The 16,237-nt window shown below is 60.7% G+C and overlaps 1 protein-coding gene across 1 annotated transcript; it reads left to right on the forward strand.

The window, feature by feature from the left end:
• Positions 1–575: 575 nt before the first annotated feature.
• OGFOD3 (2-oxoglutarate and iron dependent oxygenase domain containing 3) lies at positions 576–15,948 on the forward strand. Its single transcript, XM_044247160.1, has 9 exons — positions 576–748; positions 2,577–2,794; positions 5,242–5,317; positions 6,642–6,684; positions 8,860–8,924; positions 9,389–9,445; positions 12,341–12,494; positions 14,620–14,743; positions 15,702–15,948. The coding sequence occupies exons 1-9, from the start codon at positions 675–677 to the stop codon at positions 15,836–15,838; spliced, it is 948 nt and encodes a 315-aa protein (XP_044103095.1). The 5' UTR covers positions 576–674; the 3' UTR covers positions 15,839–15,948.
• Positions 15,949–16,237: the final 289 nt, after the last annotated feature.

Here is a 16,237-nt window from a genome sequence, read left to right on the forward strand (position 1 = left end):
CCCCGCTCGGACCCGCTCCCGCACCGTACACGGCAAGCGGGCTCCGAGCCCCGGCGGGCGGGTCGCCGCGGCCGAACCGGGGTCCGAACCGGGCGCTGACCGCCGCGGCGCGCCCGCGTCTCCCGGGACCCTCGCAGGGACGCGGCCCCGCGCGCGTCACTCACCTCCTCCCGCGCCGGCCGGACGGGGCTGCCCAGGCCCCCGGGAGCGCGGCCGAGCGCGGGGAGCGAGCGGAGGCCCCGCGGTCAGCGCCGGGAGAGGCCCCTGGGCGCGGGAGCGCGGGGCGAGCCCCGTCCCGACAGGCGCCCCGAGAGCGCGCGAGCCGCGAACGCCGCGGGAGGGCAGCGCGGGGCCGACGGCACAGCCCGGGCCGGGCCCTGCGGGGAGACCCCGGGGGCCGCGGAGGGCGCGCACACGACGGCGACCGCGGGTCCCCAGGCCCGGCCGCTTTCCCGGGCGGCGGGCGGCGCAGGACTCCGCGGGGGACGCGCTCCGCCCCGCCCCGCTCGGCGCTCGGCCTGCGATTGCTCGGGTCTGGCCGCCAGGCCCGGGTCGACGGTCGAGCGCGTCGCTCTGCGTCCCCGGCCGCGCCGGCCTCGCGCACCCTCTCGCGGCGCTCGTCCCGGGCTCGGGCGGCTCCCGCGTTCGGCCCGGCTCCGCAGCGGCCCGGCCCGATGGCGCCTCAGCGGAGAGGCGCGCCCAAGGCGCCCGAGGGCAGCGGGACGGCCGAGCGCCGGCGCGGCAGCAGGTACCGAGCGGCGCAGGGACTGGCGGGCTGCGGCGGCGGGCGTGGCGTGGCCGGGCGAGGGGTGTGGCCTTTACCGGGGCGTGGCCCTTTAGGGGCGTGGTCTCGATGGGGGCGTGGTCGACGGGGGGCGTGGCCTGCAGCGTCCGGGTGCGGCGCAAAGGCGAGGCTCGGGTTCGGACTTCCGACGGCCACGCGGGTCGGGGACCTGCCCCGAGGCCTCCACGGCCGGCCTCCCAACGCGCACGGGTTCCGAGGCCCCGTCGTCTCGTCCCGTGCGCTGTCCTCAGGGCCGGCGAGTGGACGGCCCGGTGGGCGCACGAGGGTCATCACGGAGCCTTCCAGGGGCTTGTCCGGAAAGTCGTCAGAGCCAGGACGAACGCGGAGCCCCAGAGCTTGCCCAGCGTCCATGGACCTTGCTCTGAGACTCGGACAGCAAGCCCCTTCTGTTTCGGAGTCCCGCTCCTCCGAGCAGGGGTGCCGGCCTTGAGCAGACCCCGCGGGGGGGGTGCTCCACATCCCGCCAAGATGCAGTGTCTTCAGCGTTTGCGACTCTGTGCGTCCCGCCGGTCGCTTTCAGACGGGGCAGCCGCGCGGTGGGGAGAAGGTGTGGCCCGCAGCTCCGCCCTGCAGGTCAGGGTTCCAGTCATTGCTGCTGAGCAGGGCTGGCCGTCTCCCTGCCCTGTCTGGGATTTGAGGGGAAGAGAAATGATGGGCTCACTGGTGTTGGGTGTCCGGTGTCCACCCTGCTCTGATTAGAGAAGGCTGCGTGGCCTTGAGGCCAGACAGCAGCTCTAGGGGTGGGGATGTTTTTGAGCTAGGCAGGCCCCTTATTCCCCCTCAGGTATCTGTGGTCCCTGTTTAAAATCATCAGGTATCCACTCAACGCGGTGTGACCATGGTGTGCCCTCCTTCGGATTTATTTGTTGGAATTCGTTTTATTCATATAGCAGTGCAAAGCGTTAAGGGACATATAAAAATGGAAGTCAGACTCCCTGCTTTTTAGGGATTAATTACATACTTGAAGAAGGAGGGCACACCTCCTTAAAAGGGTGCCTTGATCTTTTTTCTTATTTTTTGTAAGTTCTTTGAGCTCTACAGTCACCAAGTCTTTCCTAAACAGAGTACTCAGCTTCCCAGTTACCCACATGCACACACAGACCCACGTGGGCATATACGTGGTACAGACGTGTGCACAGATCTATGCATGCATCTTCAGCATGGCAGTGAGGAGTGTAGGTTGTGCAAAAAGTGTCTTAATTGCAAATTGTTTTCATTGTGGTTGTATTCTCTTCTTGACTGGCTCATGTTTTTAGTGCAGTGGCCTTGACTCACAGTGTGTGGCCTGGTTCCTGGGCGTGGCATGGGCGTGTGGCCCCTGGGCATGGGCATGGGGCACAGGCCTAGGGCCCTGGGCAAAGGCTTGTGGCCTGGGCATGGGCCTTGGCCCTGGGTGGGGGCATGGGGCCTGGGCGTGGGCCCTGGGCATGGGCGTGGGCCCTGGACATGGGTGTGGGCCCCAGCACGTGGTTCCTGGTGGTCAGTTTCAGTTGTAGGCAGTGTGATTGGCAACACAGATTGGGTTTCTCTATGGCCCCGGCCGGCAGCCCATCTTGTTGCCAGCACGGGGCAGGTGGGGCAGGGGAGAAGTGGTGCCTGCCCTGGCACGTCCTCTCAGGCTGGCGAGTGCCCCTGGATTGATCGTGAGTAGCTCCGACCCCCATTGCTGCAGAACAGTAACCAAGCTTGGGTATGGTTCCTGATCATCACCGTCCATCTTTTCAGCACACACGGGTGCCTTTGGGTGACGGTGCTTGTGTTTTGTCCTCAGCACAAAGAGTGTCCAGGCCCCACGGGAGGTGCAGACAAAGTGGTTGAGAACCGCTGTCCTGGGGGCCTGTGCCGTGCTGGCTGGGCTGCTGCTCTGGAGCAGGCTGGGGGGCGACGACGGCATCACGGAGGTCCTGGCTCATCGCAGCGAGATCCTACCTGGCAGGTTCATCGAGGTGCCCTGCTCGGAGGACTATGACAGTCACCGGCGGTTTGAAGGTAGGCGATGCTGCTGCGGCCTGGGAAGGGGCAGCTCGTCCACAGGGGCGCGCGGCCATGGCGATGCAACGGTCTTTTGGGGCCGTGAATTGATGGGAATCAGATTGAAAGTGGTGTGGGGGCTGGGGGCAGGGTACAGGCAGACTTTCCCTCCTTCGGGTGGGTCCACCTACACCTGGCCTGGGAAAGGCAGGGCAGTCCCACTGCACAAGGGCAGCACTTTACCGAGGTGTCCTGCGCTCTGACAGAGACAGGACAGAACTGGAAAAGTGAAGAGGGTGAGAACACTGAAGCCAGAAAAGGCATTGGCTGTAGAGTGTCCTAGAGTGTTGTCCCTGCAGAAAATGCCCCAACAAGAAATGTGACCCCTGGGGGCACCTGGGGGGCTCCGTCGGTTGAGCCTCTGCCCCCGGCTCAGGTCATGATCTCCAGGTCCTGGGATCGAGTCCTGCATTAGAGTTTCCCAACTCAGCAGGGGGTGTGCTTCTTTCTCTGCCCCCCACACCCGCTCATATTCTCACTTGCTCTCAAATAAGTAAATAAATAAAATAAGAAAAGAAATAATAAGGGGCGCCTGGGTGGCTCAGTGGGTTAAAGCCTCTGCCTTCGGCTCAGGTGGTGATCCCAGGGTCCTGGGATCGAGCCCTGCATCGGGCTCTCTGCTCTGCGGGGAACCTACTTCTTCCTCTGTCTCTGCCTGCCTCTCTGCCTACTGTGATCTCTGTCAAATAAATAAAATCTTTAAAAAACGATCCATTTCTAATCTAATTGCATTGTAGCTAGATAACGTGATCTGTATGTTATAGGTCCTTGGATTTTGGCTCGGACTTTACCTTTTTTAAAGACTGATGTATTTGAGAGAGAGAGGGCATGTGCCTGCTCGTGGTGGGGGGAGGCAGGGCGAGAGAGAGAGTCAAGCTGACTTCAAGCTGAGTGTGGGGCCAGTCGTGGCTCGATGTCTCGACCCTGAGATCATGACGTGAGCTGAAATCAAGAGTCAGACACTTGACCGACCGAGTCACCCAGGCGCCCTCCGACTTTCTCTTTGACCCAGTGTGTTTTTGTTAATGTCCTGCGTGGACCGGGGAACTGTTTCCTGACGGGCGCCTGCAGGGATCCTGGGATCCTCCCGGTCTGCACCCTCCCGGATTTGTCTCTTTGTCCATCATGTCCTGAGGGCGGCGTGCAGGGATCTCCGCGGGACTGTGGGCCTGGCCGCGGCTCGGGACTGGTCTTCGTGCCGGCCGTTTCGTATCTGAAATGATGCCGTCCGCCGCTGTTTGTCCTGTCTCGGTCTTCCTGCTCTGTTACCCGCCGACGTGACCGTCTTTCCCTGTCATGATGCTTTTGTGTGAAAGTGCCGTCGTCACACAGAGCACGCTCCCAGCTTTCTTTTATCATTGTATCTGCTTTTGTTCTGTACGTTCGTGTCGTCATGTTCAGGGGTAACCCTTACAAAAGCACGCACGTGGCTTTTTTCTGTGATAAAAACACCAGTGGGATCAGTAGGACCGTGTCTGGTCTCCTGAAACTGGGACACCCCCCCACCGATGGCCCCCAAGCAGAAGTTTATTTTTCCCACTCACCAGGGTGCAGAGAGAGGCCCCCAGGCCGGCCGCTCTGTGAGCCCCTCAGCACTGACCCTCCGTGCGTGGCTCACGTGGTCCCGGGACACTCGCTCCACGTGCAGGCTCCAGGCTGCAGGCTGTGGGCGGGGACGAAGGGTGGAAAGCGGAAGGTGAGCCGGCCCACCTCGGCTCCGTCTCACTGGCCGGGACCCCTACGAGGGAGCGGCCGCCCTGTGCGCTGGAACACCAGGGGTTTGTCAGTCTGTCCATGTCGGACGCTTTGCCTCATCCCGGCCCCGGCTTCGGTGCCGTCCGAGCTTGTCCACCCCCGCCCTAAGCAGTTGCACATGCCGGCTGTGGAGAGACAGAGGGCTTGCGGGGCGGGACACACGTGGGCACCTTTGATGACCGTGTTTGCCAGGCCCCTGGGATAGGACAGTGACCAGAAGTATAAGCACAGCTTCAGTCCTGAAGGGCTTTCTCACGGGGGCTTTGGAAGGCTGGACCCGTGGTCACAGGCTGTCACGGACACCGCCTCCGGCTCAGGGATCTCTTCCCCAGGGTAAGCAGGCTGCTTCCCTCGGGTCCCCCCATGGGGGCCGCCCAGAGTGTACCGTGTCCTGCCAGGCGTCGGTGTGTCCTGTAGAGGGTGCACTGACTCCAAAAAGGTCATTGTTGCGGCTCTGAAATCCACACCTCTGTGGGGGTGTCCTGCATTTTATTTGCCGAATCTGGCCCCGAATCCTGTGGAAGGCGCAGACCCGCCCCGCAGAAGTGCCCTGTGGAGGGCCGCCTACAGGCAAGTCCTCCATGAACACACGTGGCATTGCTGGGATTCAGCATGGGGTCAGCGTCTCATTCCCGCTCCGCTCTCTGCAGGCTGCTCCCCGAGGAAGTGTGGCCGGGGCGTCACCGACACCGTCATCAGCAGGGACGAAGCCCAGAGGATCCGCAGGTGCCCAAGACTCCTCTGTCTGAACAAGCAGGAAAGTGGGGCTGCGGGACAGGAAGCAGTTACTACGGGGTGGGGGGGAGACGATTTAAAGAAATTCAATTAGAATTCCTAAGAATTTCCTCGTGCGCTTCCAAGGGCAAAAGTAGGCTTTTCCACTTTCCGGAAGCAAAGGCTGTTGCCCTCAGTGAGGCTGTTGCTGATGGAGCCTGCCAAGGCCTCAGCCCTCTTTGGGGGAAGTGGTTCCGACCTGTGCAGGAGGCCTAGGGACATGCTGCCTTCTTGGCTGTTTGGGGAGCCCAGTGGGCGCCCGCGTGACGCTCCCCCCTGCGGCAGGGGAGCACGAGAGAGCAGTTCAGTGTCTGTCCTGAAACCGGCCGGGGATTAGCCCCGGGGCTGACCAGCTGTGACTCTGACCGGGCAGGAAGTCTTACTCGGATGCTGTCAACACTGGATTTTTCTTTGTTGGGTTTTTGTTTTTATTTTTTATTTGACAGAGAGAGGGAGATCACAAGTAGGCAGAGAGGCAGGCAGAGGGAGGGGGAAGCAGGCTCTCCACCAAGCAGGGAGCCCGATGTGGGGCTCGATCCCAAGACCCTGGGATTATGACCTGAGCTGAAGGCAGAGGCTTAACCCACTGAGCCTTCCAGGAGCCCCTATTGGGGTTTTAAAGACGAGATCTTCAAGCTTTGATTTTGCAACAGATTGTTCAGACACGAGGTGTTTAGATGTGTGTGCAAGGTGGAGTGGTGCGGGCCCGCAAGCCGCCTGTGTGCCCAGCCATCTGTCCCAGGAGGGAGACATTCCTCCTGTTTCTAGAAAGCACCATAGGGGCTCCCTGGGCAGGAGTCACTGGAATCCGGGTTGATTGCTCCCCAGCTCCGTTCCCCAGTTGCTGTGACTTGTCAGGAAACTCTTGAGTCTTCAGTGAGGCGGGAGGTCCTGTTAGGTGCACCGCAGGCCTCGCGGCTCGCTGCCGATCACAAAGCCGCCCCCGCCCCCGCCCCCAGCCAGTGATGACCAGGTCAGGGATCCAGTGGGAGTTGCTTGGCCCGTTTGGGTGGGCACCAGCTCTCAGTACTAAAAATGGAAATTAAGCCTAGTTGTTTCTAAAATGTTGTATTTAATTAACAACATAGTGAGGAAATACTGTCATTTACTCCCTTAACTTTGAGAATCAAGTTTTGTGGTCTAAATATGTGTTTATATCACTAATATTAAATAATCTATTAACATTGTAAGAATCGTGTTAGCTGTTACTTCCCTAGCTATATCACAGATGATCCCGTTACCCAAATCCTGACTTACAACGACCTTTCCCCCGCAGCATAGCCGAGAAGGGGCTGTCCCTGGGAGGATCTGATGGAGGGGTGAGTTCCTGCTTCGGTTTTCTTTCTACCCCTTTAACTTGCTCTCCACCCAAGGGCAAGTAGCCACTGTGGGCAGGGGCCTTGGGTGTCACTCCTCTCCCCATGCCGCCAGCATGGAAAGGCCATACTCCGTGGGCCCAAGACTGTCCCCTCTCTTCACAGTGAGTCACAGCAGCCTGCCCAGATCTCATTCATATTTCGGACAATCCGCGGAGGGCAGGCAGGGCTGGGCGCACAGTGAGCTGACAGAGGGTTTAGGAGCCTAGTGAGGAGGGTGGCCAGGCCTGGACTGGGGAGAGGCAAAAGTGGGCAGGGCTCCTAGGACACGGTGACAGACGTGCTCCCCAGCCACCAGGTGGGAGGCCCCATAGACACGGTGTGGGCACTAGAGTGCAGGGGGCCAGAGGCCTGGGGTGGTTTCCAGGGGGTCACGTGGACAATGCGCCCACCCAGAACCTGGGGAGAGGGCCTTATTTGGAAAAGGAATCTTTGCAGACACCACTAAGTTAAGGGTCTGAAGATGAGGTCATTCTGGATTGGCGGGGGGCCCGGAGTCCAACGGCAAACGCGTCCTTGTATGAGAGTTGGAGGAGGTTGGAGGAGAGAGAGGAGAAGCCGCAGGGAGATGGAGGGGGAGGGGCTCGGCCATAAGCCGGGGACACTGGAGCCACCAGAAGCTGGAGGAGGCAGGAGGCATTCTCCCCTGGACCTTCAGAGGGAGCCTGGCCCTGGCCACAGCTTGATCTTAGGGTCTCTGGTTTCAGTAGTTGTGAGAAGACAAATTCCGATGAGTTTAAGTCCCCAGTTTGTGACGATCAGTCCCAGCAGCTGCTGGGAACAGAGGGCCAGGGCAGCCCTGTGTCTCATCCGGGCAGCCTCTGGGAGTCGTGTTCCTACAAACACCGCATGTTAGCTTGCATTCCCATGTGGGGTTCTGAACACCCAGTGTGTGAGGCTGGGGGAGACAGTCTTCTCTGCACTGTTCTCTGATGGCAAAATTATTGCCATATGTGGACCCAGATGTCTACACGTTTCAAGACATGTAACCTTTCTGGGAAGATTAGTTTATGGACTTTGCTAGAATTTCTACATATTTCTGTGATTATCTGCATGACTTTATTTTATTCTGCAAATTTTTCCCTGGAGTTCTGAAAATTAAGCTCCTTTTATTTCAGTTTGGTTTGATTCAGGAGTAGCATTTATTAAAAACCCATTTGTGCATGGACTCATCTCTTACTCTTTGCTGGGCTTTCCCTCAGGAAATCATCTTGCAGCAAAGGAACCTGATTTGACGCCTTTAAGTTCAGTTGACAGTTATTAAGCTCAAATTGTGTTCAAACCCTGGGGCTGGTCACTGCATCAATGATGAGAAATATAGTTAGCTTCCAGATAGTGTGAAAATGGTCCATGCTGGTGACCCCTTTTCCTGGACGCGGGGAAGGACCCATAGAGGTGGGGTGGGCAGGGGTACAGAACACTTTGACAGGCCTGTGAAAGGTAGGACCCAGCAGTTCGCCTCTGGGGATTACCCAAGAGCCTGAAAGCGTCTGTCTGCACAGACTTGTCCGCTGGTGTTCAGAGCAGCTTTCCTGGAAACAACCCACGTGGTTGTATTACCCCAAACCATGGAGTGTCCTCTGCAGGAAGATGGGGTGGATGTCTGTGGACACAGCCGCTCGAGTGAACCACGTGACTGTGCTGAGGAGAGGGAGCCAGACTCAAAAACAGCACATCCCACATGACCACGTGTAACTTTAGAAAGTGGACATCCACCTGTGACAGCAGAGAGCACATTGGTGGTTAACTGGGTGGTGGGGGGAGAGGGAGGCAGGAGGCAGGGTGGCAGAGGGGTACAAGGACATTCTGGGATGTGTTTGTTATCCTGATGGTGACGGTGGTTCACGGGTATGTGACATCAAAGCTCATCAGACTGTACAGCTCAACCGGCTGTGACACCTCAGCAGGGCTGGGGGTATGATTCAGCTGCAGGAGTTCACAGGTCTGTGCACCACTTTCAGAAGATCAGACAGTGCAGGAGGGAATGAGATCTGTCCTGTGTATACCCGGGGTCCACCTTTCTGGAAACCTGGCATCGCCTGCCTGACCCCAGGTGAGGGTAGGATGGATCTCACAGGAAGAGGACTCTGCTACCCTGTCTGTGCACATCTTTTCCAGGCGTCCATCTTGGACTTGCACTCAGGAGCCCTGTCTGTTGGGAAGCACTTTGTGAACCTGTACAGGTGAGAGCCCAGACAGGCTGCAGCCCTCACTGTGCCCCTGCATTTCTTGGCCGGAGCTGGGGGGCGGGGCCCTTCTCAGGGGCAGGATCCTGGTTCACCAGCTGCAGGGAACAGTCTCCGGCTCCATGGGGGCTCCTCAGGGGCCTTCTTGAGAAAGCAGGACCTACCCGAGGCTGAAGGACAGCTAGAGGAAGGGGGGGAGGACAGAGAGTCAGGCCAGGCTCTGGGGTGGGGGGAAAGAGTTGGAAAGAGTTGATAGGACCCTGATCCTCCCTGAGGCCAGAGAAGCAGAGATTCCCCAACCTCAACGTAGTGACGTCCCCCTCTTTGATCACTGGTTATTCCTGTGGGGACAGGGCTCTTCCGCAGGAGGAAACAAGGAAGCTAAAGAAGATTCAATGTTGTAAGAAAGTGTCGACACGTCCAGTGAAACGTTACATGTGTTAACAGCCTATTTTTCACAGATACTTTGGAGATAAAATACAAACCGTCTTCTCAGAAGAGGACTTCCAGTTGTACCGGTGAGGAGGAAAGCAGGGAAGAAGTCAGAGGGGGAGGCGGGTGGTTGGCCTGAAGGTTGGGGCCACCAGAGCCCCGCCCATCCAGGGTCGGAACCGGGCGCACCAAGCCCACCACGGCCACGCCCACCACCTGTCTGGCCCACGGGATCACCACCTGTACCAGGCCCTGTTCAGAGGCCTAGGCCACGCCCCAGGCCAGGCCACCCTCCCCAACCATGCCCACCCGCCCCTGCCACGCCCCTGGCCACACCCACCCTGATCCGGCTCTACCCCCCCCCCCAACTGTGTCCATCCAACCACGGCACCCAGTCATGCCCACTGACCACGCCCACCCCGTGTCCACCCTTGCCCGAGCCAGGTGCTGCAGGTACCCAGGGATGTGACACACCCCCTGCTTGTCTGGGCACTTCGTGAGCAGAGGGTCCCTTGAAATGCACAGTTCACTTTATCAGAGTCCTGGCGGGTGGGTGCTGGGGCGGTACCTCACCCCCACCCCCATCCCCACCCCCGCTGGGGCGGGGCAGGGAACTCACCGGGTTGGGCTGTTCTCCGGGCTCCACAGTTTTTCTCCTTCCTTGACACCCTGTGCCATCAGGACTGAGGGGCAGAATGTACTAGAACAGCTGTGGGGTTACAGTCTGCGCCAGCATCCAGGGCACTTTGTGCTGGTAGCTGGTGCACAGGGCCGCCCCTGCCTCGTTGCTGTGGGTCCAGCCAGGCCATGGAGCCCATAGGACCTGTGGAAGGAGCAGGCCAGTGGGGGCCTTGTGAGCCCCCCGTCTGCCCAGGGCTGCTCTCTGCCCCAGCCCCAGGTGGGTCCAGCAGCTCTTGCAACAGCCCCACGAGCGGCCCAGGGCGCTAAGGGGCCGTGCCCACTCACAAGTCACAGCACAGGAGCCAGCACCAGGCTCCCTCCCCGTGCCAGGTGCCAGGCACGGCCCTCCTGCCCCGACAGCTCCCCCGCAAGGGAGTGGTTTTCTTTAAGTAAAACTTGTAATTTTTAGGTAATCAAGACTCATAGACTATTTTGGGAAATAACATCGTGGAATCCCATGTACCTTCACCCAGTTTCCCGATGGCACGAGTTGGTGTTAGCAGAACCGGGCATTGCTCCCGGGAGCCGCCCCGGTGCTGCCCCCACCATCTTGCTCAGAATCCCAAGTTCTACCCTATTTGCGTGAGCACGTGCAATTCTGTCCTTGGGGTAGCTCATGTAAGGGCTGCAGCCGCGGGACCAAGCGTCTCATCACCACACGGACCCCACGTGGCCCTTCTGTCTCCTCAGCCCTAGCACCCCTCCCTGACCAGCAGTCAGCAGGGCCCGCTGCTACCATAGCCTCGCGATCTGGGAACAGCGGCCGCCTCCCCTTGGTGACGTTCCCAGGGAGACGGCCGGAGAGTGAGCCGGGCTCCTGGTCCAGAGAGAAGCAAAGGGTCAGGTGAACTTGACATGCAAATAGTAGCGTCCGTGAGCGGTGCCCTTGACCCCTGCCGCAGGCTAGTGACCCCCCCGGGTGGACCCTGAGGTCTGGGCCTGGGGCAAGGTGGGGTTTTGTAGCACAAAGGGCTGGGTGACCAGTGGGACGGGAGCCTGGCCTGCGGTCACCCGGTGACTCATTTGCTTTATCGTGTTTACCGCTAAGTGAAAAGCGAGAGTATTTTAATGTTCGTAAAGTCAAGGGTCTAGGAAGCGTAAAAATGCTCACTGCAGATGAAGGGAAAACAGCGGATTTGTGTCTTATTCGAGTACGAGCCTCCAGAGAGGAAGCAGTGTGGATCCAACCGCGGTCAGGAGCGGCTGGTGGTTGCACAGGCGGCCTAGGACCGTCGCACGTATGGGATCGAGTTTGTATTTCTGGAGTGAAAACCCAGTCAGAGGCGTGAGTGCTGTTGCCGGGCACGTGGGTGCTGGAGAAGGCAGCTTCGCCGAGGCCCCCGCGGAGGCCCTGGACACAGGCTTCATCAGGACGTCCGTTGCGCTCGCTCTCTCGGATGTGAGGAAGGTGGAACCGTCGGACGGCTTCCCATCTCTTCTGGCTGTTGTCCGTCCGTGACCTCAGGGAGCGTGTGCAGCAGACGTGCAGAACCGAGAACCGTGAGAACCAGAGGACCCTCAGGGGGCCCCCGGGCACCGTCACCGCAGCGGGCGCCGAGGAGGGGGAGGCCTGCGCAGAGCGTGGGTTCCAGAAGGAGCACCGTCAGTGCCGTGAGCAGGCCAGCCGCAGAGTGTGTGGCCGGATGACCATGGAGGAAGGCCACGAGCCTCCGAGTTCTTTCAGGTCGTTGAACTGGGACGTTTGGCTAAACGGCTTCGCGCCCTGACGGTGAACAAAGATGAAGAATACAAAGCGCACGGAGTCGACGCTTCCTCGCGACGGGCTGGGAAGAGCTGAGTGCACGGGCCTCCGGCCTCGCTGGAGGGTGACGCACCGGCCGTCGCTGTCGACTGGAGAAGTTCCGTGAGCGTCGCTGGGGTTAGAGTGACCGCTCCACTGGCTGAAATGAGTTCAAGGGGGTCCCCGGAAAAGTCTGCTGCGCCCCCAGTTGGTGCCCTGCCAGATGGGGGCACCCTTGAGCTAGTGCTGCCCACGTGGAGACACCGGCCAGTGGTTTGGAAACGTTGAAACAATAATCCATCCTGTAGTGCTGGGGCTGCATCATGTGTGCCCCTAACCCTGGGTCCCCGTCCCTCCCGCACGTGCGCACGCACGGCCCTGGGCCCCATCCCCGTCCTCCCACGGTTTGCGCAGGTACGTGGTGGACACTATGTGGAGGCACGTGTGGGTGTGTACACGTGTCTCGCAGATGTGTGTGGCCGTGCGTGGGCGGTGAGTGTGCTCGGTGTATGCGGGTAGGTGCGTGAGTGCGTGTGCCCTGACGTGTGTCCCCCCGCAGGGATGTGCGGCAGAGGGTCCAGCTCACCGTCGCCCGGGCCTTCGGCATCAGTGCGGCTGCGCTGCACCTCACGAAGCCCACGTTCTTCTCGCGCATCAACAGCACGCAGGCCCGGACGGCACACGATGAGTACTGGCACGCGCATGTGGACAAGGTGAGCACCCACGCTCCGGCCGGGCGCGCGGCCTGGCTTTCCAGGCATTTGCCCCGTGGTGTTTCTGTGGTTGGGGTTTTAGACGTCTTCCTCTCCGACCTTCGGGTTGGACCCTAAACCCCTGGACAGTGAAATGCGCGCTAGGAAGTGGCAGGCCCTGTGGCACCCAGTCGTCCGTGGCTGCCTCCCTTGGAACCACTCTCTACTACGGGCCCCCCAGGCAGTCTCTGTCGCCTCCACGGCTGCCGGGGCCTCCCCTCGGGCCTGCCCTCTGCCCACACCCTGCCTCTTTGCAGGAACATCTTGCAACCGCTCAGGACCCCCAGCTCTCTGTTCTCGATCTCCTGTTGTTCTTAGACACAGTCCTAGCCAATCCGTGATCCTGACCCGCTGAACTGGAGCCCATCCCACGTACCCCCGTGTTCTCACTGTGGTGCTGGGGACACCTGAGGGCTGCAGGGGGCGGCCCGGCGGCGGGTGTGCTCAGGTGACCCAGGACTGTCCCTTGTGTTCCTTGAAGCTAGAATGGACGAAGCAAGTGAGAAACACCCAGGGAGCATGGGGTGGGTGGCGAGGGCAGGGGGGACACACGTCAGGGCACACGCACTCACGCACCCACCCAGCCGGGTGCTCAGCCTTTGTTGGATCTCAGCTGAGCCGACGGAGGCAGCACCACGCGTGGCCGTGAGCACGGGGGCGTGGTTACTGAAGCTGAGGACCTCGGTATGTCACTGGTCAGCCAGCTTCAGTGGACGTGGTGTCTGTGGCCAGGGATTACCGCAGGCCAGCGCTACTCTGGGGCCTGCGGCCGGTTCAGGCCAGGACTGGGGTTTCTGGCCTCATGGCAGGAGGCCCAGTGGCCCTGTGGTCTTCCTCCAGGGTGTGCAGATGCCGGTGCAGTCCAGCTGTGGTCCAACCCCATGCCCCTTGTGGCTTTAGCGGCTGTTGGCCTATTGGTAACCCTCGCCCCAGGGTCACTGTGCGAGGGGACAGCTGAGGCCTCAGCTGTGTGCCAGGGCTGGGTTGACAGTCGGACTGAGTTCTTAGCCCAGACTTGCCCATGGAGCGATTCACCAGCCTGCAAAAGGTTCTTATGTGATGAAAACTCCTTGTTTGCCGCACATCATTATCTTGGCACAAAAAAATGTGTATCTCAGTAAGTCCCTTTACTGACCAGATCCCGACTGGTCTGGTCGGCCCCTGGGGACGAGGCCTTCCTTGCACAGTGCAGACAGTCAGCTCTTCGCAGCAGCTGAAAGTTCTCAACCACGCTCTGCTGATGCCGCACGGAAAACAACGTGTCTGTGTGGCGCCCTTGTCTGCGCTGGCCGCGCGCAGGGCCTCGCCTCCCTGACTTCAGGGCATCAGAGGAAACAAGTGAGAGCAGCCGCCTGTTTACGTCGCCCGTCCGGGCCGGGGGTGGGGGTCGGTTATCAGAGGGTCTGTGCTCAGACGAGCCCCCCGCCAGATCCCGTCCTTCGCCTTCGGCTTTGCATGGCCCGGGCTGTCTTCCCCAGGCACATCTGCCCGCAGGGGCTCGCACACAAAAGGGCAGATGCTGTCGGTTGGCCAGGATGAGGCCCCTGGGGTCATCAGAGTCCGAGACAGGCAGGGGGCGGGGGCGGGGTGAGTGTTTCACAGGACGGTTTCGGTTGGGGAAGGTGCTGAGCAGGCTTCTGGGGACAGACGGTGGCGACCGCAGGGTGCTTGGTGCTTCTGGGCTGGGCGTGAGGGGGTTAGATGGCACAGCGACGGCTGGTATTTCCACCGGTAAAGGTCACAGTTGCCCGCCCCCCGCCCCAGTGTGAAGAAGAAGCAAGAGCACTTGTCGCTGCCGTGTTTGTTCCGTGTGCCGACGCGGGAGGTGGGAGCCACTAGGTCGCGGTGACACGGCCGCCGTCCCAGGAGCCGCCGTGGCGCAGGCTTGTCCGCCTGGCGTCCGCACACGCTGCCTTTGCCGGGAGCCGCGGCCCGGGTATCGGAGCAGTGCGGGAGCCCCGGGCAGAAGCGGGCACGTGGGCCCGACCGAGGTGTCTCCGCGGCCCACGAGCCGGCGCGACCGCCTGGGCGGCTGTGCCCCACGAGCCCCCATCGCCGACCAGCTCCGTCGCGTCCCCGCCCACAGGTGACCTACGGCTCCTTCGACTACACCTCGCTGCTCTACCTCTCCGACTACCTGGACGACTTCGGCGGCGGCAGATTCGTGTTCGTGGAAGAGGGAGCCAACAAGACAGTGGAGCCGAGGGCAGGTAGGACCTCCCGCGGCGGCCCGCTGCCCTCGGTCACTGCTGCCACAGCACAGCGGTCCCCAGAGCCCCCGGGGCCCCCAGCCCGGCAGGGACACCCAGAGCTGCCCTGTGAGTGTGTGCCCTCCCCCCTGGCGTGTGTGGGAAAGGACTCCCAGAGACCTCCAGGAGAGCCCGGCCACTTGGCCCCCGGACCGCGCCATGCTGTCCCCTGCTGCCACGTCTCCCCTGTTGTGTGGCATCGCCTGTGGAGCCCAGTCAGACCAGTGAGGCTGCCCACCTGGGTTGGCTCAGTGTTCTGCTGGCCACGGGACTGTCCTCACTGGACAGTCTGGTGGACACTGGACAGAGCTGGTGGGTCCACATTGCTCCCTGGAGAAGCTGTGAAGGGGACAGAAGGTAGCTTGGACATCAAGGGTGTGAGAAGGAGATTAAGCAGCTCAGGGTTTGATCTCCCCGCTCTGTGGGTGGGCGCGGGAAGGGGTGCAGCCCTGGGCTCAGCGGGCAGGAGGGGCCTCCAGACGCCCTGCAGCTCCAGCAGCTGAACAGATTAAGGACCAGAGAAGCTTCCAGCGCCATGGCTGGGTGTCCCGTGCCACTGCTTTTGACAGTGCCCTGTGGCCCGACAGGAAAAAAACGAAGGATTACGAAAACTGAGATGATTTCTCATTTTTGGTTATTCAGTTGCTGAGCTAAATCTTTTACTGAAGAACCTTCTTCTGATTCTGAAGTGTTTCATGTTTTGAGAATTAGGTGGGCAGTGTTGTTCAAACAACTTGACCCACCCCTAGGGACATGGCCCTGGGGGACATGGCCTTGGGGGATGTGGCCCTTGGGGACTTGCTCCTGGGAGACCTGCCCACCGCTGTTGGTGTTACGGGTCTGCGTTTGCTCTTTGCCTCGTGTGGTGCTAGCGGTGCTGGCCTCTGGTCACTTCGGGTCATTTCTCTCTTCCGTCCAGGTCGGGTGTCCTTCTTCACCTCGGGGTCCGAGAACCTGCACCGTGTGGAGAAGGTCCACTGGGGCACCCGTTACGCCGTCACCATCGCCTTTACCTGCAACCCTGACCACGGCATTGCAGACCCTGCGTTCACATAGCCCCAGCCATGCCTTCCCCCCAGCCCCCGGGAGCAGCCACACTGAGCATGTGCCCCTCCCAACACTTCAGCCCTTTCCCATTGAACAAGGTGCCTTAGGAATCACCCGGAGTCCGTCCGCTGCTGTGCTGGTCATTCCTCGTCTGTAGGGAAATCTGGGAAGCAGCCCTCGGCCTCTGAGGCTCCCGTGAGCGACTCAGTGTGCTGTCTACGTCGGGCCCGGGAACTGGCAGCGAGCTGACGTGCCCTCCCACTCAAGAAGGGGTCCTCGGGCCCCGGGTGGAAACTCCCGTTTGTGAATAGTCATTCCCCCGGGCTGCATCCAGAGACCAGCCCGCCCACTGAAGACCGACGTCAGAACGTGGACGATGCTGTGGCCCATAGCGAAGGTCCAGCACGG

This window comes from Neovison vison, chromosome 5, assembly GCF_020171115.1.
Source record: "Neovison vison isolate M4711 chromosome 5, ASM_NN_V1, whole genome shotgun sequence".
In the NCBI taxonomy this organism is placed as follows: Eukaryota; Metazoa; Chordata; class Mammalia; order Carnivora; family Mustelidae; genus Neogale; species Neogale vison.